Source organism: Leptomonas pyrrhocoris (assembly GCF_001293395.1).
Source record: "Leptomonas pyrrhocoris isolate H10 chromosome Unknown, whole genome shotgun sequence".
NCBI lineage: Eukaryota > Euglenozoa > Kinetoplastea > Trypanosomatida > Trypanosomatidae > Leptomonas > Leptomonas pyrrhocoris.
This window is the reverse complement of record NW_015438359.1, coordinates 217,954-243,679: the sequence shown is the minus strand read 5'-3', so window position 1 is coordinate 243,679 and position 25,726 is coordinate 217,954. Positions and strand designations below refer to the sequence as shown.

Below are 25,726 nucleotides of genomic sequence, written 5' to 3'. Positions count from 1 at the left end.
ATATGAATAAAACAAAAGTAAAAGAAGAAACACACACGATGGGCCGCATAGCAGCCACAGAGGCTTCGTCTCAGCTCAAACGAGCAGCAACACATCAGCATATATGTTTTTAAAACAGGGAGGGGGAGAGCGAAGGGAAAGCGCAGTGAATAATACTAATAAAGTCCGTTTGCATAACGCATGCGGCAACGGACAAGCGATGTCGCAATTTGGCTTCAATCTTATGTTCCTCTCTTCTCACTTCTTTGGGGGGCAGAGGGGGTATTAGATCTGTCCGTAGCGCCAGAAGAGGGCGTTCGTCGCGTCCTGCAGCTCGCGCTCGATGATGGAGCGGCGGTTCAGCGTCAGCAGCGGACGTACGAGACCGTCCGCTAGCCCGTAGACCCAACCGTGAATGTCCACCTCGTCCTCAGGGCGGTTGTTTGTCGGCCGGCCCTCGCGCTTCGCCGCGGCATCCTCGGCGTTCTGCCGTGTCCACACCCGCTGCACCAGGTGGGTCTCGACGATGTGCTCCACCTGCGCCAGCACGTTCAGCTCACACAGCGCGTCGAGGTGGTTGCGCTCCGGCACGTCGGCCACCAAGCGCTTCCAGTGTCGCTTCTTCACCGCCGAGACATGCAGAATCCAGTGGTCGGCGAGCCCCACTCGGGTGTCCTTCAGCGCCGCCGTCACCCCACCGCACTTGTAGTGCCCCGAGACGATGACATGCTCGACCTTCAAGCAGTCAATCGCGTACTGCAGCACCGCCAGCGCGTTCAGGTCGCTGTTGCAGACAATGTTCGCGATGTTGCGGTGCACAAACACGTCGCCGGGGTAGAGACCGACGATTTCGTTGGCGGGCACCCGGCTGTCGCTGCAGCCGATCCAGAGATACTGCGGCGTCTGCTGCTTCGCCAGCTCCGTGAAGTATTCCGGGTTGAGTCGGGAGATCTCGCTCGCCCACTGCTTGTTGTAGTCCAGCAGCGGCTGAATGCCAGAGCCGCGCGGCGGCTGCTCGCGCTGGAGGGACTGCACGAGACGGCCCCCCACGAAGCTCGCCACTTCGCTCTCCACCTTTTCTGCCGGGGCGCCGAGTTGATGGCGGCGGTGCGGTAAGCGCGACGGCGTGGTGGAAAATGACATGGACGGCATCGTCAACGTTGTCTGCGTAGGATGGTGGCAGCCGCAGCTGCACGTCGTCGTCGGCACGCCCTTCGCGATTGCCGCAGCGTCCGCCAGACCGCCGTTGCCCGCCGTCATGCTCGCCTTTTCGTTGTGCCGGCGCAGGAGGTGCAGCGGGGGCGTGGCTTTGGTGTGATGCCGGCGCGCCTCGACGAGGGCGTTGGGCAGCGAAGGGGCACCGGATGCCCAAAAGGAAGTGGCGGACGCGTAGAGGGCGGCCGCACCGGCAGAGCCGCGGAAGGCCATGGCGGCGGACCGCAGGCACGGAAAAGAGCGGTCAAACATTTTGGGGGGTGGAGAGAGAGAGGCCTTTCGTTGCGTCCTCTTCACAAGAAGCGAGGACGAAAAGAGATGTATATTAATAATAAACACGATTGACACAGACGTATCAAACGCAAAAGCCGCAAGTCAGAAACGCAAGAGCAGAAGAAAGAAAGAAAAAAGGAAGGGCGTAGCGTTAACTGGCTGACACACCCGTCAAAGATACTTTTAACAAATGAGCGGAAGACTCCAGGTCCTCCTCAGCTCTTTTCCTTTTTCGCGGATTTCGCTAATGTGACTTCAAAAGGACTGTACGTCAAACAATATATATATATATATATATATATAATAAAGCGTCGGTGAACGTTGAAATGGCGGGTGAAAGTCGCGTTCAACGTTTGCCTCTCCGTGTGTATTACAAGAGAACAAGTGTGTGAGTGTACGTGTGTGTATTCTCTTGTCTCTGGTGAGAACGTTCAGCGAGCAAACGGAAGAGAAAAAGAAGAAGGATCAGCGAAAGCGTGAAGGAAGCCGACAACACCTGTCAAAACGAAACGTTGAAGAAGAAAAAAAGATTGTACGAGACGGAAGAGGACAATATGGAGACGGGTTGTAAGGTTTGTGTGTGTATGTAAGAATAACTATTTTAAAAAAGGAGCAGAGACTTCTACAACGATTTCAGCTAGTACGTACTCCCTCGTTTCTCCACATTCGTTGATGTCTATTATATATTTCTTTTCTCTTCTAATGAATGAAGACGACTACCAAAAAAAAAAGAAGCGCTCTAGCAACAGAGAGAGAATAACTTCCTCTCAACGAGCGAGTAAGTCGACTCGTGCGCGAGTGTGTATACGCTAAAGTTGATCCAGAGGTGTTCCTCCTATGTGTTTGCTTTCCGTACACGACTCCCTCGAATACAAGATGAGAAGGCTGCAAGAGGCTATAGTCCAATGCCAGCCGAAGGCAGTTTTGTGGAACCCACAAATATAATCTTTTAGAAAAAGGAAAGAGAATGACGGAACACGCAGACTTGTCCGTTACGAGTTGCCGATGTATGCAGGGCGAGACGATGGAGATCAGTAGTGGTAGCGCATCCGCCAATCAGCAAGAGGCTATGCGGGAAAAGAAATGAAGAAGAAGAGCAAGCAGAAGGATGAGGAGCATATTTAGTGAGAAAAAGAAAGGATTGACAATCATGGAGAGTAAGAGCGGTACCATCGATGAGCTGCATCGTTCTCCTGGAGATCAACTGATGCTTGGCGCTGATACTCCAGTGCGTGCTGCCTCACCTGCGCGCCTCTCTTCTTGTATTCGTTAGCATTGGCAATTGAAATCTACTCTTTTCTTTTAATGCTTCTCCCTTTCCCCTGTTCGCTCTCACTACATCGTAGTGCTCACACTTCACAGGTGCCTCTCCTTCGCTCGGCTTTTACTTTTCCTCTCCTTCCTGTCAAGTCGGTGTAGGGCTCCCATGATCACCGCCGACGTCAATGCGGGATGCGCAATGAGCAAATAAATAGAAACGAAGTTAAATAGAAGGGAGTGAGAAAGAGAAGAGAAAAAGGAAAGAAACGTTTTCTGAGGTGTCACACATTTTCTTCTGTTTTCATTATATAAATATAAATATATATTTCTTTTCAGATAGAAGGCGTTCTTCAACTCTTTGTTTGTCGTGGCTTTCCTCCCTCGACGTCGCGCCACAACACAACTTTTCTTCTTGTGCTGCGTCTCCTCGCAGATCGTGTCAGGGAGGCATACACAAAACGAGGCAAAAGAAGAGCGGTTCTCGCTGGTAACGACAAGGTGAAGAGTTAACGGGAACTCATGAGCAAAAAATAAAAATGATCATTAAAAGAAAAATACGGGACGAGGGCTTGCTTGTCTCGGGGAGATCACGGACCGCACGCAGATGCTCAATCGCTGCTTAGTTGTCTATATATGAGTGTGGGTACATTGCGCGTTTACCGTGTGTGGGTGGGGGGGGGGGAGGGCGTGAAATGAAAAATGAGAAAAAAGTGGAGGTGAAATACGGAGGCGCGGTAGAACAAAGAAAGACATAAGGTGGAGGGGGGGGGAGGGGGCGGGAATGCGAAGAGACAAAGAGAGAAAAGGGGAAAAAAAGGAAAAGGAATCCGCCGCCTAGGCGAGCAGATCACCCACCGCCCTCAAGTGCCTCCGCCTCAACGATGATAGAGGTGCTCTCTACGTGCGCTGCGGATGCTCCGTGTTTATCTACTACTCGTCCATTCGCATCTGCACAAGAGCAAAAAAAAAAATTAAAAAAATAAAAATAAAAATGGGGGAATTCTCTCTCTCTTTTCATACGCCGTTTTGGTGTTATCCACTCAGCAAAAGCGCGCTTTACCGGACGCCACTTTTACCGCTTGTTGTTGGTTTCCTTCCTGCGCTCTCTTCACCTAAAAGCGAATGCGGTAGACGGAGTGATCGCACGTAACGTACAAGTCATGGCCGTCCTTTCCGCCAAAGGAGCAGTTCGACACCCGCGCCGGCATCTCAATCCGGTTCACCTCCTTCACCCTCCGGCGTGTAGACGATAATGGCGTGCGCGGAGCTGGTGTAGATGTAGCCGTCGGCGTCGACGCGGAAGCCGTCCGGGATGCCGGGGTTGATCTCGCAGAAGGTGCGCCGGTTTACCGCCTTGACCTCGCGGTAGGACAGCGTCACCTTCTCCTCGATCTCACCCTCCTTGTTCACCCGCTCCGACACGTACTCCTTCTCGCCGCCGTCGACGATGTCGTAGACGAAAATCTGCGCAACGCCGTCGCGGAAGTCGTACACCTCGGCACTGCAGTCCGCCACGTAGAGCTTGCTGCCGTCCGGCGAGAAGGCGAGGCCGTTCGGCATAATCACATCCGTCACCCCCAACCGCACGACGTGGCGTGTTTCGTTAAGGCGGTTGATCGCGTCGGCATTCTGGCCGATCTCCTCGCACTCCTCCTTCGTCGGCAGCGGCAACGGCTCGCCATTCTTGCCGGTGCGGCTCTTCACGGTGCACAGGTGGGATGGGTAGATGCAGAACACGTGGCAGGTGTTCAGCTGACTGCCCGCGTGGTAGCCCTCCTTGTTCGACGTAATGCCGAACGGCGGGTCGGTGAACCAGATCGTGCCGTCGTTCGGCCGGATGACGATGTCGTTCGGGGAGTTGTAGCGGCACGTCTGAAACTTCTCCGAGACGACCTTGTTCGTGATCATCATGTAAGGCGGGATGATCGCGTGGGCACGGGTCAGGCCTGCGTCCTCGCGCCAGCGGGTCTGCATCGCAGGGCTCTTGCTCGAGTCGTTGCCGTACTTCGCAATATAGCGCTCAATCGCGTGCGGGGGCACGGTGGCGGACACGGTGCGGCGGCCACTCTCAGCTGTCAAGATGATGTAGTCTGCCAAGTCCTCCAGCTCCGGTGGGTAGAAGCCGTAGTAGTGCTTGTGAACGTTAACGTTGTCGATGGTGTTGCCATTGCCGTTCACGGTGTGGATGCGCAGCACGCTCACCGTCTTCGTCTCCGGGTCGAGCAGGTACTGGGTACTGTTGATGACGTCGCTGAAGAGGAGTTTGTTATCCGAGGGTAGCCAACACGGGCCTTCGGTCCACGCCGCGCCGGTCCACATCTTCTCCACGACGAGGTCCTTTGCCTCGCGACGGAGGTTCTTCGGGAGCAGCGTCATGACCTCTGCGAATGCGGTGTAAACAAAAATAATAATATACGAATGAGAACGCAAAAAGGGGAAACAAACGATGCGTCAATAGGTAGGCTCCACGTCACGAGAGAGAGGAGGGGGGGAGGCAGGTTGGGAGAGCGCTGGTACAATGAGGGGCTTTTGGGGGTTTTGCTTGTAGCTTTAAGAGGGGAAAATAATTAACAATAATAATAAGCGTGTTCGACGGCAATTGCTGATCTACTGGCGGTGTTTTGTGTGTTGTTGTTGTTGTTGTTGTTTGCGACAGTGCGAGCCACAGTGGCGAAGGCCGAAGTTCCGTTAAAGCAGGGAAAAACAAGAACACCGTTGTGCGACGTTGGCATGTATATATATAACCGGTAGCAAGGAGAGAAAGAAGGCGTGTGGACGACGAAGAGGGGAAGCAATGATCATCGGGAGAGCGTAGAGCAGACGTAGAACAGAAAAGGAGAAAATGAGAGACCAGAAAAAAAAACGCTAGCCATACCTTTTTGTTTCCGCCCAGTGCTGATACACACACATGGCGTTTGCAAAGACACCGCGATGGGTTTAACTGGGTTGCTGCGGCGCCTTCTGCATCCCCGCAGAGCATACAGGCATGGCCCACGCCACCGATAGTGCATAAGCTGTCGCGCATCCAAGAAGGAAAGCTCCACACCTGGCAAGAAGCACTCCGACTTACCTCGCCCAGCTGTAGGCACTCTTTTCCACACCTCGATTCAGAAGCTGCCGAATTGCCTGTTCCATTGGATGATGTTGCTTTACCAGGGAGCTTTTCTTTTTTGATAGGACTTCCGCCTCCCTCAGGAAAAGACGGGAGCCGGGAAAAAACGCCAGTCAGAACACCTCTGCAGAGAAGAGAAGTACATATATATATAACTTAGAACAATGTTTAGAGAAATATGTAAGAAGGAGTCGTTTTATAACACCGCAGCGATTGCATTAAGTTACTCCGTTATTGTTTTTTGATGTCATCGAACTCTGTCGCTCTCGTTCTGTTGACCAGTATTCAAATGTTTTTGTTTTGTTTGGTTGACGTTTTCTCCCTTTCCTCCCACAGAAGTGGCACATCAGACATGTTATTCAGAAGAACACCCACAGCACGACGGTGCTGCGTACACCGCAAAAAGAAGAAGAAGCACAGAATCAGAAAAGGCGGGCGCGGGAATGCGATGGGGTCGTTTGAAGCGAGAAAACAAACAGGTAAAAGTAAAAGGTCGTACGTCGATACAAATACCGACTTTTGGTGCACCATTAAGTGTGCAAGAGAAACTGCCATGGCATGTGTGTGAGGGGGAGGTGTTGGTAGATTGGTGAGGTGATAAGACGAGCAAATGAATAATAATAATATTAAAGAGGTTGTGATGTCGTGGGTATACGGAAGCCCCTACTGAGGAAAAGCATGGAGGGCGATGTGGTATTGCAGCTACTCCTCTCTTTTTTCTCTAAAAGCTTGTCTTCACCGGCAAAGGCAGCGCGAAGCTAAAACAAAAAGAAGAAGAACAGCGAATCTTCTTGGCTTCCTACGTCATTTGAGAGTATCGGATAAAAAGCGCCTCAATCGCCTGCGTGATCTCGTGCTTCACGCTGGAGTGCCGCGTCAGACTCAGCAGCGGCCGCAGCATGCCATCGTCGAGACTGTACACCCACCCGTGCACCTCCAGCTCCTCCTCGTAGTTCACCACCGTCGTCGGGAGGTTGTTGCGAATCTTCTTCTCACTGAGGTGTTTCGTTGCGTACTCGGGCCGCACGTAGACGCTATTCGCGGCGCGGCCGTAGTAGCGGTCATTCGCGTTCTGCGCCCGCCACCGCCGCTGCACGATGCGGCAGCTGACGACGTGGCTCAGCTGCTCTAACACGTTTAGCTCGCACAGCGCGTTCAGGTGGTACTCCACGGGGATATCAGTCATGACGCGGTCCCACCACTTGTTTTTGATGTCCGCCACCTGCATAATCCAGTGGTCGGTCAGCCCTAAGTTGTCGCCCCGCATCGCCGCCGTGACACCACCGCACTTGTAGTGGCCCGCGATGATAACGTGCTGCACCTTCAAGCAGTCCACCGCGAACTGCAGGGCAGACAAGCAGTTAAGATCAGACAGCGAAAAGATGTTGCCGATGTTGCGGTGCACAAACACGTCGCCGGGGTGCAGGCCGACCACCTCATTCGCCGGCACCCGGCTGTCGCTGCAGCCGATCCAGAGATATTCCGGCTTCTGCTCCTTCGCCAGCTCGATAAAGTACCGCGGGTTAAAGCGACTGACCTCGGCGGCCCACTGCTTGTTGTAGTCCAGCAGCGTCTGCACGCCGCGGTAGCCCTGATGCGGCTCCAACCGTGTCCGCATCGCGCTGTTCGTCGTGAGCAACGCCTCCGCTTCCGCCGCGGCGTTGTCGCGTGACATGGAGCGGCGAATGGAGTGCATGGTGTTTTGTGCGAGGAACCGCTGCATCTCCTCCTCGGCCTGCAGGTGCTCGACGTAGTCCTCGTAGCTCATGCCCTGTGGGACATCATCTGGGTCCACGTGGCGGTGTCGGTGATGCGCACTGCTGGGGGGCGCCACAGGAGCAGCAGCAGAGGCAGCAGCCGGCGACGACGTTGATGATGATGCGTTGTCCTGCGCTGCTGAAGCGCTACTAAGATTGCCATCATGCTTCTGGCTCGCCCGCCACGCAGCGACCTCTTGATGAAAGACTGTGCTGAAGTCCTGCCGGCCATGTGGCTTCTCCTCCGCTTTCTCTGACGCTGCTGCTGCTGCCGCAGCGTCTTGTCCTTTGTCATCGCTGCCACATCCGCAGTGTTCATCGTGACCACCCTGCAGTCCAAAATCGCGATGCTGTACGTTGTCTTCCTGCTGGTAAGCAACTTTCTCTGCCTCGGCGTGGCTCGTGTAGCGCGGACTGCCCGCGATGGAGACGGGGTCAGAGACCGCCGGCGAGCCGTCCGTGGAGCTTCTTTCATCGTTGTCGCCGTTGTCGTGGCTGTTCGTGTCATTGCTGGCGTAACGCACCGGGTACGTGTACGCGGCGCACATCGCCGACTTGCTGAATTGCGCAGCTGCGGTAGCGGTGGTAATGAGAGAGGTCCGCATCACCGCCGCCGAAGTCGGACCGTCGCCACATCTGCTGAGGGATGCGCGTAAGAACGAAAGGGTTGAGCGCCGCGCAGAGGGGGGAAGAGGAGTGTTGGTCGCTGTTGGTTGGGTCAAGATGGCGAGAGAGCCGCATGCGCGAGGAGGACCGCCCAGGTGAGGAGAGGACGTGCTACTAGACGGGGACGTGGAGGTGAAGGCGGCGGTGGCGGACAGCAGAGTCCACGGCGCCGCGGTGGGCCGGAGACAGTGCACGGACGACGCGTTCCGCATACTGTGTCACCCCAAGATTAGAAGGAAAGAAAAGCTATAAGAGGTTGTTGGTGTCTTTATACTATTACTTCAAAGCAGGCACACACCGCTGACACCAGTCAACGCGGCTGGCTGTGTGCGGTTCTCGGTTGCCAGGCGGATTGCTGCCGGTCTTTCCGTGTGTGTGTGTGTGTGTGTGTGTGTGGAGGCTTTCCTTTTATATCTGTCTTCTTTCATACCGTCGCGTCAATCGGGGCACACCGGAGGGGAGTGGGTGAAGCGGAGACAGCAAACATAGAAGGGGGGGATACGAAAAGAGAGGAGCGAGTAAATGGAGACACAGCTGAGAAGAAGGCCATTTACCTGCATGCACGGTGAGCACACACCCACAAAGACCCACAAGCCGCTCATTGTACCGTACCGCATTGCCGCCAAGCGAAGCACCCCTCCTACCGCGTATGAAAGCCAAAAAGAAGAGAGATTGGAAAAAATTGGTTCTTTGCGTCAGTGCAGGTCGGCGTGGATTTCCAAACACTGTATATATATATATATATATATATATAATATATATATATATATATATATATATATATATATATATATATATATATATATATATATATATATATATATATATATATATATATATATATATATATATATATATATATATATATATATATATATATATATATATATATATATATATATATATATATATATATATATATATATATATATATATATATATATATATATATATATATATATATATATATATATATATATATATATATATATATATATATATATATATATAAGTATATATATATATATATATATATATATTAAATAAGACGGATCGATGCTCGTTAAGCTCGACCCTTTCAAAGTTGCCTCTTCGTGTTTCACTGCTGCTTTCATCACCACCGCAGCGGGGAGGAGGGAGGGAGGGGGGGAGTTAGGAAGGAGGCTCCTGTGCTTGCGAAATCAGGCCGCCGACGCCGTCCCTCTCCACGTACGGACGTGCCCACTTTAAGCGGCACGCGTGACAGAGGAAGACCTGTCCCATCAAGTCTCGCTGCACCGGCGCTATGCACTCCTGATGAAACCACGCAAAGCACGACCCGCACTCTAGCACCGCGTCTTCTTCGCGTAGTGGCGGAAAGCGAGGTCGGAAGCGCAGGAGAGCGCGGAGGGCCGCCTGCTGGGCGCGCAGCTGCGAACGTGCCACAGCACCGCCCTGCGACAACGCCGCGTTACTTTCCTCATCATTGTCGTGTGTCGTGGAAGGAGGACCTTCCTCTTGTGTGCCCTTCTTCGAGTTGGTGCGAAGCGAGGCGGTGGTGTTGGTCACCGAGTGATTCGACAGCTGTGACTGGTCGTTCTGTGTAGCCGCAGCCGACGGTGGAGCCGCGTTGCTCGAGAGTAAAGCAGAGCTGGTGATCGCATCGAACGTAGTCTGGCCTCTGCCGTTCGATTCCTTCGCGTTCGCGCGGTGCTTCTCGTGACCCTTGCTTGTGTGATTCCTGGACATGTCACTTCGAACGCCGGCAGCAACGTGTCGACGGAGTGGCGACACGTGTAGCGGAATCGAAGGCAAGGCGAGCTTGTGCTTCGTGGCAGAGAACACAGGCGATGATGGTAGAGCTGATTGAGTACAGGTGCGAAGAGGTGATAACAGTGGTGGTGGTGGTGGCAGCGGGGAGCAACGCTGCGTGAAAGCCGCGAGAGACGTGAGGGGAGGTGGACTTGGCGAGTTGTGCGCTGACCGCCGCTCCACTCTTTCCTCGTCCTCTCCTCCTGCCGCTTCGCTGTCGTCGTCACATCCCGTGACGAGTAAAAGAGAGTCGTGGCCTTCGAGGCCGTCTGCTTTGCGGGCACCCCCGGCGTTGACCTGGGCATCTGTGTCGTCGCCTTCCTCTTCTAGCAGGGACATGGAGGCTGCTCGGGGTGGCGGGGCGGAGTGCAGCACCTCCACATCGTCCAAGGCGGTCGTTGGATGCGCTTCGTCATGAACATGCTTTGCCGGTGTCTTTTGTAGCTGCTGCTGCTGCTGCTGCTCAGGTGTTCCCGTAGGCCCCTGCCGTCTCGGCAGCGCGTCCGCCCCGAACATCAACGCGGCGTACGGCGACCACCGCCCACCGCGCCCCAGCACCAGCGCACGCACCACGTCGTCCAGGCGGTAGCGAGACAGGCGTCGGCGCAGCACCGCTGCCTGATGCGGCGTCGGCATCGCAGAAGGCTGGATAAGCGACGCGGCCCACTGCGCATACAAACCGGCCGCAGAGGACGAAGATAGGTCGGATGACGGTGGCGATGCGAGTGCATCTGCGGTGGAAGTTGGTCTAGTCGGGGGTCGTGGCGAGGGTGGTGGAGGGGCCGCGTTTACCCAGCCACACCGCCGCAGCAGCCTCTCCCACTCCTCCGCCACTTCGTGGGCGCGACGACTCCCGTGGAAGGCGCCGGCGTCACTCGAAGGCGTCCGTGCCGCTGCGGTTGTCGCTTCTGCATCGCCAAAATAAGCTGACTCGCTATCCGCATTTTCATCGTCCTCACTGTGCCTCCTGCGCTTCGAAGTAGGACGATGCGGATGGGAACGACGGTGGTGGTGGTGGCGGCGGAGTTGCACGGCGGCATCGGTGGCGTCGTGCGTGCGCCGGCGGGGGCGTCGATCGGCTTCGCTGCCCTCATCACTGCTGTTGTTGCTGCTGCTGCTGCCCTCGGTCTCCTCTTCTGCTGCTGCGCTGTCGGAGCTGGTAGAGCGCCTTCGACGCCTCTTCGCGCCTACACCGGCAGCAGCAGTGGCAGCCGCATGGCTTGTTCGAGGGCGAGCAGCGGTGTGTTTGGCAAAGGAAGCTGGACGGCGCGTGACGGAGGTGGAGGGCCCCTCTGGAAGTGGGTGCGTCGACAAAAACACGCACACGTCCGTCGCCGCCGCGACACGCTGCGTCAGCGCAGCCCACAACGTGCGCGTTGCCGCATCGTCAATGCTATCCTGCTCATCTACGCCTGACTGCCCGTTGCTTTCTGCCGTAGTGTGCGCGGGGTCTCCCGGATCCATCGAGCTGTCCTTGTCGCTTGCCGCATTGGTTGCAACGTCGCGCGGCTCGTCCGACGCCACTCTGTTGCTCTCGTGCGCCGCGGCGGAGGAGTCGGATGGCCTTGTCACGCCCATCACGAACATCCCCCAGCGCTCCTGCAGGGCGGCCACACGCTCCCCCGCTGCGCCGGACCCGCTCAGCTGCGGTGCTGCGTACTGCCGACCACCGCGATCTTCCCGCACGCCGTCTTCCGCCACCGCTGCCGCCACTCGCGCCTCCGCGTCGGTTGGGCTGCCGCTCTCGAGCAACGTGCGCAGCTGTTCCCGCAATTGGGCGCGGTCCTCGCGCAGAGTCGACCACCACAGCACCGGCTGCTGCTCCTTCACCAGGCAGTCACACACAGGACAGCAAACAGCATTGATGGCTTGGTGGTGGTGGTGGTGGTGGTTGCTGCTGGGTGCAGAAGTATGCGCCGCTCCGTGCGCGTGGTGTGAGGAAGACGAGGCAGAAAACGCAGCGGGGTCTCCTTCGCCGGTGATGCCAGCGCTGATGGCGCGTGCTTCCCTGACGATCGCGACGCAGTACGCGACAACCTCTTGCACCAGTGGACTTGGTCGCACCCGTGGCTGCGCGTAGCGCTCTTTCTTTTCCTTCTGAGCATCCAGCTGCGAAGAGGCAGAGCCGTTTTCATCATCATCATCATCCGCGGACAAAGAGGAGGAAGAGGATTCGTCGTCCACGAGGCTGTCCGCGTACACCTTCAGCCACGCACTGCAGATCAGCAAGCGGGTCCAGAGGAACGTGTCAGTGATTAAGCTTGGCGGGCGCGGCAGCAGCGACGACGCGCGCAGACGCGCCGGGCACAGAAAAGACTGTGGAGATGCGAATGCGGAGACGAAGTCATCCATCGCAGCGTGTAGGGCCGACGGCGACGCAGGGGAGTCCGCAGACGCGATGGATGGCAACGGCGGCGACGCGGTCAGTGCGGACGTGTAGGAGTACCCGAGGAGGTTGTTCCACCGCGACATCGATGCCGCCGTGAGAGCCGCCGACGTCGCAGACAGCGCTCGTGTCGCCGCTGAGGGCGCCAAAGAATCGAAAAGAAGAGGGGGAGGGGTGGAAAGCCCGCGGAACAGTATGGGAAAGCGCACGAGCGCCTCCAGTCGTCCCCAGTGCAGCGCGTCTCGCACCTGCGTCGTCATGGCGGCGAGTGCAACAAGCCCCACGCCTTTGCCAGACGTGAAGAGCGAGGCAGACAGGACGGACGTGCCAGCAGTCGCACCGCCGCTGCCGCTGAGATGGCCCAACGCACGGGTGCGGTTGTTGTTTACGGAGCCCTGCTCCGCTGGCGCCTCACTTGCAGCCGACGCAGCATCAGCAGTGGCGGCGGCATCGGCGGAGGTCGCCAAGCGGTACAACCTCTCCAACACCGCGGCATCCGTTGCGGCTGCCGTCTTCACGCGTGTGTGCCTGCGTTGCCCGGGTCTCGCAGACGCGCGCTCGTGCCGCACACCCGTTGCGTCTCGGCGACGTTCCTCCCTGCTGTCGACTTCGCCGGTGTGAACGCTGTCACTGCTGGGGCGGCTACTGCTGCCGTCGCTGCTGTCACTGCTGCTGCTGCGAGGCGACGACCACCCATCGCCACTGCCTCCCACTGCGTCACCCGAGCCACCTTGTTCGGCGCTCGTCGTAGCGTCCGCTTTGCGCTGCTTGAAGCGGGAGGCACCACCGCCCCCGCTACGCCAACCAGCCCAGTCGTCCATGAAAAGGAAGGAAGAGGCAGAGGCGGAGGGGGACACAGGGTGCTGCGGTGGGCGGCGACTGGGTGGAACTGGCAGCGTACCAGGAAGCGACCCCGCCACCGTGCCACGTCCTCGGGCACTAGACAGCGTCGACGAAAGTGAAGACACCGAAGAATCCGCAGCAACTATCGCACCGTCGCCACCTGCACGGCCTGGGAGTCCGGACGACAGTCCTGCTGAAGCGTCCGCAGCGGTGCGTGATGGCACACCTTTCTGCGTAGAAGAGGACGGCTTCCTCATTGCGGAGGCAGCAGACGTCAGAGCACGTACTTCAAACACATCCGGCCTGCGCTGTCGCTCCGCCGCAGACATCGTCTTGAAGAAGAAGGTGGCCGCCACCGCCTCCGCTTGTTGGGCAGATAAACCATCAGAGAGAACTGTGGCGTCCTTGCGTGCTGTTCCCGCAGCAGCAGCAGCAGCAGCGGTGTTCAGAGAGCCAGAGACAGCCGGCGAGGCAACGCCGGGTACGCCGCCACTACCGGGGACGAGATGACGGCTGCGTCCGTAAAACATCACAACGCTCCTCACCACCACCGGCGGCACCGCCACCGGCGCCACAAAGCACAGCGTCGGCTTGCGAGGGCGGAGCAGCTCTGCACGACGCACCAACGACGCCCACAGCAGCGGCGCACGAGCCATAATTGCAGCGCAGACGCAGTACGCGGCCTCCTCCTCCACCGCCCCTCCACCACCACCACCACCGCTGCTGCGGGCAGCGGCCGGCACAATGACGATGCCGTCGCCACCGCCTGGCCGGTGACACAGACGGTAGAGCGTCATGGCGTCGCGCACCACAGCCTCGCGGAGTCGGCGGAGCGCCTCTGCCCGACCATCGCTGCTGCTGCCGCTGCTGTTGCTGATGTTGCTCGGCAGCGGCTTCGCATTGTGGCGGGCAACGGGCACATCACGCGAAGCAGAGGCAGAAACGTTGTTAGTATCCGCGGTAGGAGTGTCCGTTCGAGTTTCATGCCGGCTGTGGGCTATGTGAAAGATTTGCGCGGCGATGGCGTTGCATGACTGCCGGACTTGCTGATCTTGCATTTTTGATATGGAAAGGGGCCTACAAGGCGATATAATATATGAATAGTAATAATAATGTAAAGCATGCAAAGAGTGGCTGTTGGAAGTGTACGGCAGGTGTGGAGTACCGCCCACTAGTTACCAACGTCGTGGAGAGGGACACCTCTCAAGGCGCGTCTACCTTTGCTGACGTGGTTGCGTGCAGTTCTCTCTCTCTCCACCTCTACCTCTACTTCTAGCGTGTATGATAATTATTATTGTTATCCGTATATTCTTCTATGGTAAGCCAGTTTAAAAAAAAAAGGGACTCGCTTCGCCAAAGCGGCGAACACACGGCTAAATCTATTCTCACGCCGCCTCGCCTACAACATGGGCTCCCCTTCTGGACGCTGCAGCTGGTGTGGCGCAGCACGTCCCGCAAACTGCCGGTTCTGATAGGTGGGCGCGATAGCACGGGGGGAGAGGGGAGGGAGGGGGGGAGGGGGGGGGGCCACTCAAAAGAAAAAGAGAGAAGAAAAGATTCGGAGGTGAGTACAAAAGGCCTAAAAAGCGTCGAACACGAGAATGCATGCAGCCGAGGCAAGTCTTTTTATACTATGCCTCTTTGAGGACACACGCGGGAGATTGGAGGGGGGGGCAAAGGCATTAACGCTCCAGAAAAGCTGCTGGGAGAACGACGGCAGATTTGCCCTCACCTATTCACTCTCGTTGTGCAGTTGACAGGCAGCGCCCCCATTTCCAAGCGTTTGCCGGTTTCCAGTGAAGAAAACAATCGTTGTTGTTCTGCCAAACAAAGCAAGTTCTGTCGACTGATAGGAAGCTCATGGACAGGGAGGAGGGGGAGGGAGGAGGGAGGAGGGAGGAGGGAGGAGGGAGGAGGGAGGAGGGAGGAGGGAGCAGTTGCATTCGGTCACGGACAGTCGACGAAGCAGCAGAACGTGCGGCGGAAGTGCGACGCGTCGGTGAAGAACGAAGTCCAACAACAGAAGAAACAATTTATTTAAAAACTTTCGCCCTCTCTCGTCTCTTCAAGCATTAGCACGCGTTCCCCATAAATTGGCATTAGAAGAATCGAACCAGAGACTACACGGTCGCCGCGGAACTCGCGCGCAGACGTCGCAGCAGCTCCTTCGCCGAGGTGGACGAAGTGCCTCCACGCGGCTGGTTGGCGCCTCTCCCAGCTGCCGGTGTCGACGCAGGCACGAAGCCAGTAGACGGCGAGGCAGAGGAAAAGGAAAGAGAAGAGGAGGGCGCGTCTGCCGCTGCTGCGCCGCGCCACCGAGGAGCAACGTTGCCGTCCGACGTCGGTGCAGCTCCACTGCTGCGTCCTCGAGCGCTGCCGATGGGCCCGCCGACAACGTGTGTGTGCCGCGGAGACACCTCTACTCCCATGTTTCTCGATGGCGTCGTTCTCGCTGCTGCTGCGGTGATCGCCATCATCGCCTTCGTAGGGCGAGACACACTGCCCACCGATGCGGCCGTTGCCGTCATCCCATCCGCACGCGTCGTCGGTCGGCTTCTCGATACAGTCGACGAAGGCGTTGCCGTGGCGGCGCCGTCGTGCCTCCTTGCGGACCCAACGGCGGAAGAAGTTGCAGTCGAAGCAAGAGGCACGTGGGTGTGGTAAGACTGGTTCGCCCGTCGGCGCCGCTCAGATGAGTCGTCCACCGTAGTCGGGGGCAGGGTCTGCCGCAGTGGGGTGCGCAGGGTAGCACCCAAGGCGGCCACCGTAGCAGACGTGGTGGGTGCGCTAGTGGTGACCGTAGTAGCAGGATTGAAAGAGGAGGAAGCATGTCCGTCCAGTGGCACACGCGCACTGCCGACGGCTGCATTCTCCACGGTGAGCGGCTTTGATCCCAGACGGGATGCGGGTTTGGCGGGAGGGGTCGTACGCCCAGACAACACCGGCGTCGGTCGATGCGCCGTGGGCGTCAACCACGCCTCCTCGTGTTGCTGACGGCTGGACGGTGGCGTCTTCGTGGCGCTAGCGGCCGACCACGAGGTGCCGTGCACCTGCGCCGGTCTCTCAGCACGCTGGACGCCGTCTTTGATGTTGTTTCCACCGCTGCTGATGTACGTGGAGCCGGGCGGATGGTCCTGCTGCTGCTGATGCTGGTGATCCTGGTTCTGATGCGACGAGCGGGCGCGACGACTGCTGTCCGTTCCCACGGGCGATCGATCAAGGTGTGCGGAGTGTCGAATCGGTGTCGTCATCTGCAAGGCAGGAGACGGCGGTGCAGACACCGCCCCTTGCGTTGGTCGCAGCGGCGGCGAAGAAAGAGCAGCAGCAGCAGACGGAGACGCAGACACAGAAGAACGCGTGCGGTGAAGCTCTGGTGTATTCAGTTCAGCTCCGCCGGTCGATCCGGCGGCTCGACTGCGCGGTGTTGCCGGCTGCTGGGCACGCAACGCCGTCTGCATGTTCTGCAGCTCCGTCAACTGCTGCTGGGCCCATTCGTCATTTTCATTGCTGACGCCGGCGGACGTTGATGCTGCCGCGGCGGTGGAGGTGCTGGGAAGACGGTGCTCAAGGGGGGCGCCGCTGCCGCTGCTGCCGCGGGAGCCGGACCGGCGTCGTGACGAGCGCTGCGGCGGCGGTGGTGGCTCCTGCTGGCTTGCGTGTGGCGCGTCCGTGGTGGGCATAGTAGTAGTTGTGTAGGTGGTGAGTGGGCGTGTAAGCAGGAGCCACCGTGGCGCTCGGCATGGTGGATGACCGGTAGCTCTCGGGTGAGTTCGGCGACAAAGAAAGAGATGAATCGGCGTTCCTGCTCGCTGAGGCCGGCCGTCGTGCCGAGGGTGGAGAGCGCAGCTGCGCGAGGGGGCTGTACTTGCTGCGACTTCTCCCTCCGCCACTCACGTCTGCATCTGCGATGCCCATGTTTGGCAGCGAAGGAGCACGCACCGGTGTCTGTACATCCGGTGCGAAGCGCGATGTGGGGGACGCAAAGGTCGGAGAGAAGAAAGACGGCGGTAATGGCGGTGGTGGAGGCTGTGGGTCCGGCGAGACGACGAGCTGCGCGCCATGCGGCGTCGCACGCACCACCTGCTGCTCGTCTGGCGCAACATGTTGAGTGCGCCACCGCCGTGCCGCGTCAGAAGAGAAAGCGTTTGGCTGCGTTCTCGAAGCGTCTTCGCTGTCGCTGCTGTCATCCAGCTCGACCTCCACCACCGTGACTGGCGCAGGTGCGCTTGCCGATGAGTTGGGATCGCGGTGCCTTTGCGGTTCCCAGGGATGAAAGCTCTGATGCTGTTGCTGCTGCTGGGTCGGCTGCTGGGTCTGCGCTTGCGACCCATTCCACGGTGTGTACATTGGTTCACCGGCAGGCAACGACGGCGACAAACGAGCTACAACACGAGGTGCATTGTTGCTGTCTGCAACGGCGCCTTGAGGAGCAGCAACGGCTGTTTGTGGCGTTCGTCGCGCCTCCTCCGTTGCCCACGTGGTGGTGGCGGAGGCCCCTTCTTCCTCCGTACTTTGCTGTTCTGCCACGACGGCGGTGTACGCTGGTGGCTCGCCAACCTGCAGCTCGCGGTGCGTTGTCGGCACGCTCCACGGCGGCGGGTGCGTCGCACTTCTCGCAGACCGTTCATCGGCCCCGTACAGGGAGGCAAAAGGGGTTGCACTGGTTGACAGCAACGTGACATCCGCGTCCTCTGCGTTGGACATGCGCACGAGCGGGGACAGCCCCAGTAACATCTCTCCAGAGGTGTCCGCCGTGGCATGAGTGAAGGCCTCTCGTTGCGGCGGGTGCGAGATGTTTGAGATGGGTGTTGGGCGACTCTCTGACCGCAGCGCTGCCGCGTGTGCAGCCGTTTTCGTCGTCGGCAGGTAAGTTCGCGCGGGTAGCGAAGGCTCCAAGGAGTCGTCCCGAGGCGTCTGTGAGCGTGCTGGGGTCTTATCAACTCGTTCGTCAAGGCGATACGATGACTCCGTTTGATCGGTAGAAGGCGTCTGCGACTTGGGCAAGTTCACCGCGTCGAGGTGCTCGTGCGTGAGCTCGTACACGCGCAGGATCAAATCAAGTTTTGCCTCTCGTTCGGCCACAGCTGCCTCTCGCGCTTGCAGTTTCTCCTCCCCTTCCCCCTCCTTCGTTGTTCTTGCTTGCGTCTGCGGTTCCGTCACTGCCCGCTGTGCGGGCATCACAGAAGATTCGACCGGGTGCAATGGGGGCTGTGCCAGTTGCAGCTGCGCAAGTCGGTCATACGCCTCGGCGGCTGCGCGGCGGTAATACCACGTCTCGGTCCGCAGCCGCAGCGCCTGCAGCTGAAGAAGTTGAAGTGCGGTGGGGCCGCTGCGGGGCAAATTTGAAGACTTTGTTGTTGCTGCTGCGGCGGCCGATCCGGCAGTGAGCTCGCACTCGCACAGGCGTCGCACCAGAAACACAAGTTCAGAGCTCGGGGGTGCGGCGGCGACTGCTGAAGAAAAGCTCTGGCCGCCCTCGCTCGACCACCGAGCGCGCAGCTCCATCACCGTCGTCAGCAGACGACCGACACTCGCGAGGTCGGCTGCCTGAAAGCATGCCTGCTGCGCGGGCGTTTCATCCGCAGCTTCCTGCGCGGCCGAGGTGACCGCCACAGACGCGTCGGCGTCCTCGCTTTCCTTTCCGCTTTTCGCAGCCTTGACGCCGTCCGCCCCGTTCTGTGGCAGACGCCTGCGCATCAACTCCAATGAGGGCCGAACGACAAAAAAGGCGTTGTGGCACGGCGTCTCCGATGTCAACGAAGCTTGTGGCAGCAGCACACCTTGGCCCGCAATCGAATAAAACCGCCGAAAGAGGGCAACGCTATCCGGTCTGCTTGCTACGTGTTTTGGGATCCCGTTGGCCGCCACAACGTCTTGCCATGTCTGTTCCAGCAGTCGAGGTAAGGAGGAGGCGCAGGCGAAGCACAGCACATTCGACGCCGTCAACTGCCCAAAAAAGTGAAGACCCGCGCCGTGGACGAGCGCCACGACGGAAAGCAGCGACATCAGCAAATTCCACAGAAACTCTTCAGGCCATGTCAGCACCGACGTCCCAGGGCTTAAGACGGGCGCCGTAGCTGCTGTAGCCGAGGCACTGGTTTGCTGAAGACTGCCCAACACCGCCGTGGCACGACGCAGCTGCTGCGAAAGCGAGAAGGAAGACGCCGAAGACGAAGATTCCTGTGAAGGAACAGCGCTACCACCGTAGGTGGCCGTTCCAGCAACGCTGTGAACCGTCATCGCCGTCATGCAAAACGCCTCCCAGAAGGAGACCTGTCGCTGGTCCTTCTCAACGGACTCCGCTGATCGGCAAAGAGTCCACAAAGTCTCAAGTGAAGTGGAAGGCTTTCGATCGCGCATTACTTCGCTATCTTCACCTCCAGCACGTGTCTCACTAACGATGCTGTTATCGTGAGCGTCGCTGTCGACGACCGATACTCGGCGAAGTGGCAGAAGGCTGTACAGCGCTGTCAACACCGCTGTTGGTGGCAAAGGAGAGGTGGCCAGCCAAAACGACGCCAAGTCAGGCGGAGCACAGCTTGTCGGGATGGACACTGTTGCAGCGGCGGCAGTAGGAGGCTTCGATGCACCGCTGCTCTTCGGTCGTTCGGCATTTTTAGCGGACTTCGCATTTTCACTAGGCGACCGTGACAAGTCAGCGGTGCGAGACGACGCAGCTGCCTTTGGGTGCGACGCGAGGTCGTTGCAAGACGCAAGCACGCACGGGGCGATGCTTCGCTGAAAGTGCGCGTATTTGGCGGCGATACCGTTGAGCTTAGATACCGCAGCTGTCGGGTCGCCGGGTGCGGAAGCTGTTGCAAGGGGGCAAACGAAGGCCTCACTGAGCACGTAGTCGTCGGGAACGGAAGGGGTTTGCCTGGTGTCGCTTTGAAAGCTCGTCGTTGCAGCTGAGATGCCAGGAAGGCGCAGAATGTGAGGATAAGAATCCATGAGAGAAAAGGTCAGGCTAGAAAGAAAGAAAGAAAAAGAGAACTGCTGAAAGTGGTGCAACACTCCTAAAATACCGATATTTTGCAGCCAACACAAGTCTCAATCCCATGTTAAGTCATGGAAAAAAAAAAAGACAGAAAGCTAGACACTTTACGGTCTTCTCCTGAAAGGCAAATCACCTGTTTTTTAGCACTGCGTCTACTCTATCTAAGCCGTTAAACAAAGAGAAGCGCCAAAAAAAAAAAGTGATGATGCAGAATTGTCTATTCGTTGTATTTGCAAAGTGATACGTCACTAAATTGGGTAAACGTATACGAGACAGAAAAAAAAACATATGATGTCCTATGTCGTTGCGAAACGGAGAACGTAAAAAAAAAAGGCAGAAACGCTCCTTGGCAAAGGGTTAATTCTATAGGAAAGTAGAGAGAGCAGCTCACTTCGTTCGTTAAGTGACGGTCGTAAAACCGAATTCAGTGTAATAAAACCAAAAAGATATCAGTCGATCTTGACGATGAAAATGTACAGCGAAGTTACAGTTCAGATTCATCATACTCCTCGTGTAGTACGAATCAGAAGCTCTGAACACATATAGAAAAACGTTGGACCAAATAGGGCGGTAAGAAAAAAAAGAGAAAAAAATGTTTTGCGGACAGTACAGTGGGCGGCAAAGAGTGGAAGAAATATAAGAAGTTAATGACGTTGTGCTCACTACGCAAGCATAGGATGGTAAGGAGCTCATCAATAAACATAGAATCGAGCTGGTTAGGAGCCAAAACCCGTGCAAAGTGCAGAGTACACATAGATTGCACGTTCTCTCAACGATAAACGTGGAAACAACAAGAGAAGCGCTCAGCAAAAGCACGATTTGTTGTCACCAGTATCGAGAAGAGAACGCCAATATCGTGTTGCATAGCGACAATCAAATGCGGTCTGGGTGCAACCGGATTGCACATTCAGGGTCGTCACATTAGACTCCCAAAATCTGTCGCTGCCACCGATACCATAGATCAAACGTGCTTTTTTTGCGTTTTTATTGTATTTAAAAAAACATAAATGATGGGAAAAGAAAGAGGCTTCAAGCATAAACGTAGCGTTTCACATCAGAGAGAAATATTGCAAACGGCAACATCACGCTGACACGACCACCTCTCGCTGGAAGCGATGTGACGTTCAGTGGCTTAAACGAGACCGATCTTGTTGGCAGTGTCGAGGGCGTCGTGGGCCGCAGACAGGCGAATGTACGCCTTCTTCAGGCCATCGGGGCGGATCAGGGTGTTGACCTTCACAGCCTTGACCTGGTAGAGCTTACGGATCGCCTTCTTGATCTCAGTCTTGTTGGCGCGGGCGTCAACAATGAAGGTCAGGGTGTTGTTCTCCTCGATCTTCTTCATCGCCTTGTCCGTCGTCAGCGGGTAGCGGATCACGTTGAACGCAGCGATGTCCTTCGACTCCACGGTCACGCGGTTGCTCGGCTTGGCAGTCGCAGGCTTGCGGTAGGTGTGCGGGCGGCGGAACTGCGGACGAGTGTACGCCTTGCGGGTGGACACCTTCACCACCTTGGTCGCCTTCGCGTCCTTCGGCGCAGCCTTCTTGGCAGACTTCTGAGCAGCGGGCATGATACGTTGCAAACAAAACCTTGAAGCTGAAAGCGTTAAGAGCGGCAACAGTAAAAAGAAAAAGGAGGCAATGGCAAAGCAGGAACGTTAACGATGGTGAAAAGAAAAATGTGAAATGAAAGCAGAGAGAAAAGGCCAAAGGACACAGATGAAATGAAGGCAGAAGGAAGAAACAGAGAAAAAAAGAATTAGCATTTTTTAAGAGCGCTAGTACGATCCTAGTGAACCAATGCAATACGCTCCCATCCAGCGTAACAACTGAGCATAGGTAGCCTGCTCGCTGCGATTGACAAAATGAGTCACCTTGGCTACAGTACCATTCAGCATTGCGGAGTAGATCCAGAAAGCATTACGCAACAACTGTAGAGCCAAAAAGCAGCAGCTGAAGAAAGGCCACTAAAGCTGCATTTCACGAAGTTGTGAATCAATCGTATTGTGTCGATTGAGAGTACGTATGGTGCAGTGTTCTGTTTTCTTCATATTTTTTTGAAAATCACGAAATGATAAAGGCAGTTAGAAAAGATTCGATTGTCACTTAAACGAGACCGATCTTGTTGGCAGTGTCGAGGGCGTCGTGGGCCGCAGACAGGCGAATGTACGCCTTCTTCAGGCCATCGGGGCGGATCAGGGTGTTGACCTTCACAGCCTTGACCTGGTAGAGCTTACGGATCGCCTTCTTGATCTCAGTCTTGTTGGCGCGGGCGTCAACAATGAAGGTCAGGGTGTTGTTCTCCTCGATCTTCTTCATCGCCTTGTCCGTCGTCAGCGGGTAGCGGATCACGTTGAACGCAGCGATGTCCTTCGACTCCACGGTCACGCGGTTGCTCGGCTTGGCAGTCGCAGGCTTGCGGTAGGTGTGCGGGCGGCGGAACTGCGGACGAGTGTACGCCTTGCGGGTGGACACCTTCACCACCTTGGTCGCCTTCGCGTCCTTCGGCGCAGCCTTCTTGGCAGACTTCTGAGCGGCGGGCATGATGACAAATCTAAATCTTTTTTCAATAAACAGCGTAAATGGGAATTGATGCATAAATGTGTTTAGTGAGAGAAAAACAACAGGTAGGAAATGAAAATGGGAGCATGTCGGAAAGAAGAAGAGGAGCAATTAGAGGAGCGACATAGTGAAGAGTAATATACAAGAATGACGCCGGTTGGCAGGTAAAGAATGAGGAAATGCCATTTCGATTTCTCTGCAGGGCTATCGAACCTCGATTGGAGCAAAGGAGTTCAACAGAGACAAGGTGCATGCCCGCAGCATTCAATAGGTATTTTAGGAATCATATTGAACAGGCTGGAAAACGGTATAGGTAAGAACTATCACGTTTCTTTGCTAGACGCGAATTTTAATATTTCTGTTCTCCGTTGACGCGACCTCGTGGACGGAACCAAGCAGACGCTAGGTACAGAAAAAAAAACCGTGGTTCCCTAGCATGGAAAGCGACGTTAAGAAGGGAAGTAATGTAGCATCTACAATTCACAACTACGAAAAAGGTTTTAGCGACGCGAGATGACGCGTGTTGAAGCACTCTATGTCTTGCGTTTCATTCGTGTAAAGGAAACGACTTTCTAATCCACTTTCAGATGATTAAAAACAAAAGAAAGAAGAGGAGGAGAATCAAGAAGGAAAATGTACGGGTTTAGATGAAGAAGGGATACTTTTAGGAAACAAAACAAGGTAACGCTTCAGTAGCCCGCTCAGCTGTGAAAAGGCGCTCCCAGTATTTCTAACTGCTGAGAAATGAGCTGTTGTAAACTGAGAACGTTTCTTTCTACTGACTTTGTCTTCACGTCTCAAAACCAGCTGCTGCTGATTTGCTTTTTATTATTTTTGAACAACGAACTCGGTTGCGTTAACTGTCGTGCGGTAAGAAGCGAGTTGAATCACGGTGACTTGGACAGACTTCAGGGTATATTATTGGATTCAATGTAACTATGCATATAAAAAGGCAGAGTTGCAGAAATTAAGAGAATCTATAGAAGGAGTCACTGCGAAAAGCGTACGTATAGAATCGTTAAAAGCTAAAAACACTATTCAGTTTCCCCATATATGAGAAAAAGAAAAAACGAGTTGGTCCTTTTTTGGCCTCAACAGCTAAAAAGGGAGTGTTCAAAACTGCTTTGCGAATAATGAGTAGCTTCTCTTGCTGGCATGAAATGATGCTGGATCGCAAAAAGTCGTTTATCTATATAATCACTGCAACTGCGAAACGACAGTCTTTCACTTACTGCCCACTGAGCGGTCCTCCTTTGCGTACCTGAACCAATATTCAGCATCCTTGCGGTCACACTCCTTGACTTGAAAAGCCTCGTAAACTCGGGTGATGATCTGATTCCAGGAAACCACGTACTTGTTGTCGTCCAGGACGTCCTCCAAAGAGAAGCTTTTGATGCAGTCGTGCAGAAGAACGTTGTCCTCGACACCGTTGTTCACTTTCACGTAGGAGCCATCCTTGTATCCACCAAGCTGACGGATGCAGTTCAAAGTATGCTTGGCAACGTAATAGGACACAAGGTTAAACCCCATGTCTTCCGCCGCAGCAATAATGCTCTCCGTGATGACATCAAAGCGATATGCATTTGCAAGCTGGATCACGTTACGGAAGCTGGCAATGGTGTTTTGAGTGTCTGACAGCGGGAAGAACAAGATGCCATGCGGGTCGCTTGCGCATTCCTTTGACGGACAGAAAACGTGCATTACATCCTTCAGTGGTTTGCGCGAGACTTCTGGAATGCTGTCCTCTGGCATTGAGCGAATCTGCATGGCCCCTGAGAGCGAAAAATGCAAGATGTCGACCAGTTCGATCTTCACGTTTGCGAAGTCGGGCGTAGCATTGATGTTCTTCCACCACTTCCACGGGTAGGAGTCGAGCAGCTCTGTCGATTCCATTGTAATGGCGAGTCCCCAGTCGTTCAGAGAGCGGACTGACCTCCAGGAAGGGTCGATCATTGCGTTGAGGCCATCCTGCAGCTCCCCCAAGGAGCTTAGAATAGCGGGTGTAAGAGTGACCGTGCGAGCGCGCTTCATTGTGCCCACGGAACGCCTGGCCTGCTTTTTGTTTGAACTTTTTAGGATTGGGTTTGTCTTTGAGCGATCAATTCGAAGGTTTTAATGGAATACCGGAAAAGCAAGAACAGGAACAAGAGCGGGAAGGAAAAGGTTGCCAATCGTTGTCAGAGAATAAATGCGCGAAAGGCGCTTCCTCGGACGCGGCTTGCATTCCTTTTAGCAAAGTGCATAAAGCGCCACATAAACATTTCTAATTGATTCCAATGCCGGGCCAACATTTTAATCCAGCAGGTGAAAATGGTGCCGTCCACTTCTCCCGCCGCAGGGAAAACCACGAGCCCGTTTGCCCCCGGGGGCGGCGGTTTGGGGGATTCTCTTGGGGCCGGTGTTTGCCGCCTTGCGCCTGGGGGAAGCCCCCCCCCCCCCCCCCGCCCGCGAGAAGGGAAAACCCGGTGCCGGGGGCCCACCCACCCAACCCTGCGCCGAACCCCCGCCCCCGCCCCTCCCCCCTCAGCCAAAAGCGTGGCTGCCCCCCGCCCTTCCCCCTCCTGCACCCTCTGCGGCCCCTGGCGCGGATACCCTCCCTCCCCCGTCATTGTTTTCGCCGTCTTTTCTATTCTATCTTTGCGTTTTCTATCTTCGTTTTCGTTAACTGTATCTGTCTTCAGCAAGCTATTTTACAACCTGTTTTTCGCTGTACCGCGAGCATCTCCAGTGCGTCTTGAGGCCCTGCACCAATGCCACGGCGAGTATGCCGCTCCTCTATTTCTGTTCATTAATACACACAAAGACGCTATTTTCACTATTGTTAATGATTACGTTCTATTGTTTGTTTTCTATCCAGCGGTGAGGTTTCTTGTTTTTACCGTCTGT

General features: G+C 55.8%; 8 protein-coding genes across 13 annotated transcripts; all 8 read right to left on the bottom strand.

The window, feature by feature from the left end:
* Positions 1–264: 264 nt before the first annotated feature.
* On the bottom strand, positions 265–2,536 carry ABB37_01925 (putative carbonic anhydrase family protein; the record flags this gene model as incomplete). Of its 2 annotated transcripts, none has more annotated exons than XM_015798625.1 (1): positions 265–2,536. In XM_015798625.1, the coding sequence occupies exon 1, from the start codon at positions 1,444–1,446 to the stop codon at positions 265–267; it is 1,182 nt and encodes a 393-aa protein (XP_015662103.1). In that variant the 5' UTR covers positions 1,447–2,536. The 2 variants fall into 2 exon arrangements, with proteins under 2 accessions (XP_015662103.1, XP_015662104.1); XM_015798626.1 differs by having other exon boundaries at positions 265–1,965.
* Positions 2,537–3,936: 1,400 nt separating this feature from the next.
* On the bottom strand, positions 3,937–5,407 carry ABB37_01924 (gluconolactonase; the record flags this gene model as incomplete). Of its 3 annotated transcripts, none has more annotated exons than XM_015798622.1 (1): positions 3,937–5,407. In XM_015798622.1, exon 1 carries the CDS (start codon positions 5,101–5,103, stop codon positions 3,937–3,939), a length of 1,167 nt encoding a protein of 388 aa, XP_015662100.1. In that variant the 5' UTR covers positions 5,104–5,407. The 3 variants fall into 3 exon arrangements, with proteins under 3 accessions (XP_015662100.1, XP_015662101.1, XP_015662102.1); XM_015798623.1 differs by having other exon boundaries at positions 3,937–5,339; XM_015798624.1 differs by having other exon boundaries at positions 3,937–5,336.
* Positions 5,408–6,638: 1,231 nt separating this feature from the next.
* Positions 6,639–8,144, bottom strand: ABB37_01923 (putative Carbonic anhydrase family protein; the record flags this gene model as incomplete). The annotated part of the gene is made up of 1 exon (XM_015798621.1): positions 6,639–8,144. The coding sequence occupies one exon, from the start codon at positions 8,142–8,144 to the stop codon at positions 6,639–6,641; it is 1,506 nt and encodes a 501-aa protein (XP_015662099.1).
* Positions 8,145–9,414: 1,270 nt separating this feature from the next.
* Positions 9,415–14,340, bottom strand: ABB37_01922 (hypothetical protein; the record flags this gene model as incomplete). Its single annotated transcript, XM_015798620.1, has 1 exon — positions 9,415–14,340. The coding sequence occupies one exon, from the start codon at positions 14,338–14,340 to the stop codon at positions 9,415–9,417; it is 4,926 nt and encodes a 1,641-aa protein (XP_015662098.1).
* A 2,506-nt stretch (positions 14,341–16,846) lies between these two features.
* ABB37_01921 (hypothetical protein) lies at positions 16,847–20,233 on the bottom strand (the record flags this gene model as incomplete). Its single annotated transcript, XM_015798619.1, has 1 exon — positions 16,847–20,233. One exon carries the CDS (start codon positions 20,231–20,233, stop codon positions 16,847–16,849), a length of 3,387 nt encoding a protein of 1,128 aa, XP_015662097.1.
* A 1,178-nt stretch (positions 20,234–21,411) lies between these two features.
* ABB37_01920 (putative 60S ribosomal protein L23a) lies at positions 21,412–21,877 on the bottom strand (the record flags this gene model as incomplete). 2 transcript variants are annotated; one of them, XM_015798617.1, is made up of 1 exon in its annotated part: positions 21,412–21,877. In XM_015798617.1, exon 1 carries the CDS (start codon positions 21,847–21,849, stop codon positions 21,412–21,414), a length of 438 nt encoding a protein of 145 aa, XP_015662095.1. In that variant the 5' UTR covers positions 21,850–21,877. The 2 variants fall into 2 exon arrangements, with proteins under 2 accessions (XP_015662095.1, XP_015662096.1); XM_015798618.1 differs by having other exon boundaries at positions 21,412–21,870.
* Positions 21,878–22,384: 507 nt separating this feature from the next.
* ABB37_01919 (putative 60S ribosomal protein L23a) lies at positions 22,385–22,840 on the bottom strand (the record flags this gene model as incomplete). 2 transcript variants are annotated; one of them, XM_015798615.1, is made up of 1 exon in its annotated part: positions 22,385–22,840. In XM_015798615.1, the coding sequence occupies exon 1, from the start codon at positions 22,820–22,822 to the stop codon at positions 22,385–22,387; it is 438 nt and encodes a 145-aa protein (XP_015662093.1). In that variant the 5' UTR covers positions 22,823–22,840. The 2 variants fall into 2 exon arrangements, with proteins under 2 accessions (XP_015662093.1, XP_015662094.1); XM_015798616.1 differs by having other exon boundaries at positions 22,385–22,834.
* A 1,224-nt stretch (positions 22,841–24,064) lies between these two features.
* ABB37_01918 (putative mitochondrial deoxyuridine triphosphatase, putative,dUTP diphosphatase) lies at positions 24,065–24,930 on the bottom strand (the record flags this gene model as incomplete). The annotated part of the gene is made up of 1 exon (XM_015798614.1): positions 24,065–24,930. Exon 1 carries the CDS (start codon positions 24,869–24,871, stop codon positions 24,065–24,067), a length of 807 nt encoding a protein of 268 aa, XP_015662092.1. The 5' UTR covers positions 24,872–24,930.
* Between the last annotated feature and the right edge of the window lie 796 nt (positions 24,931–25,726).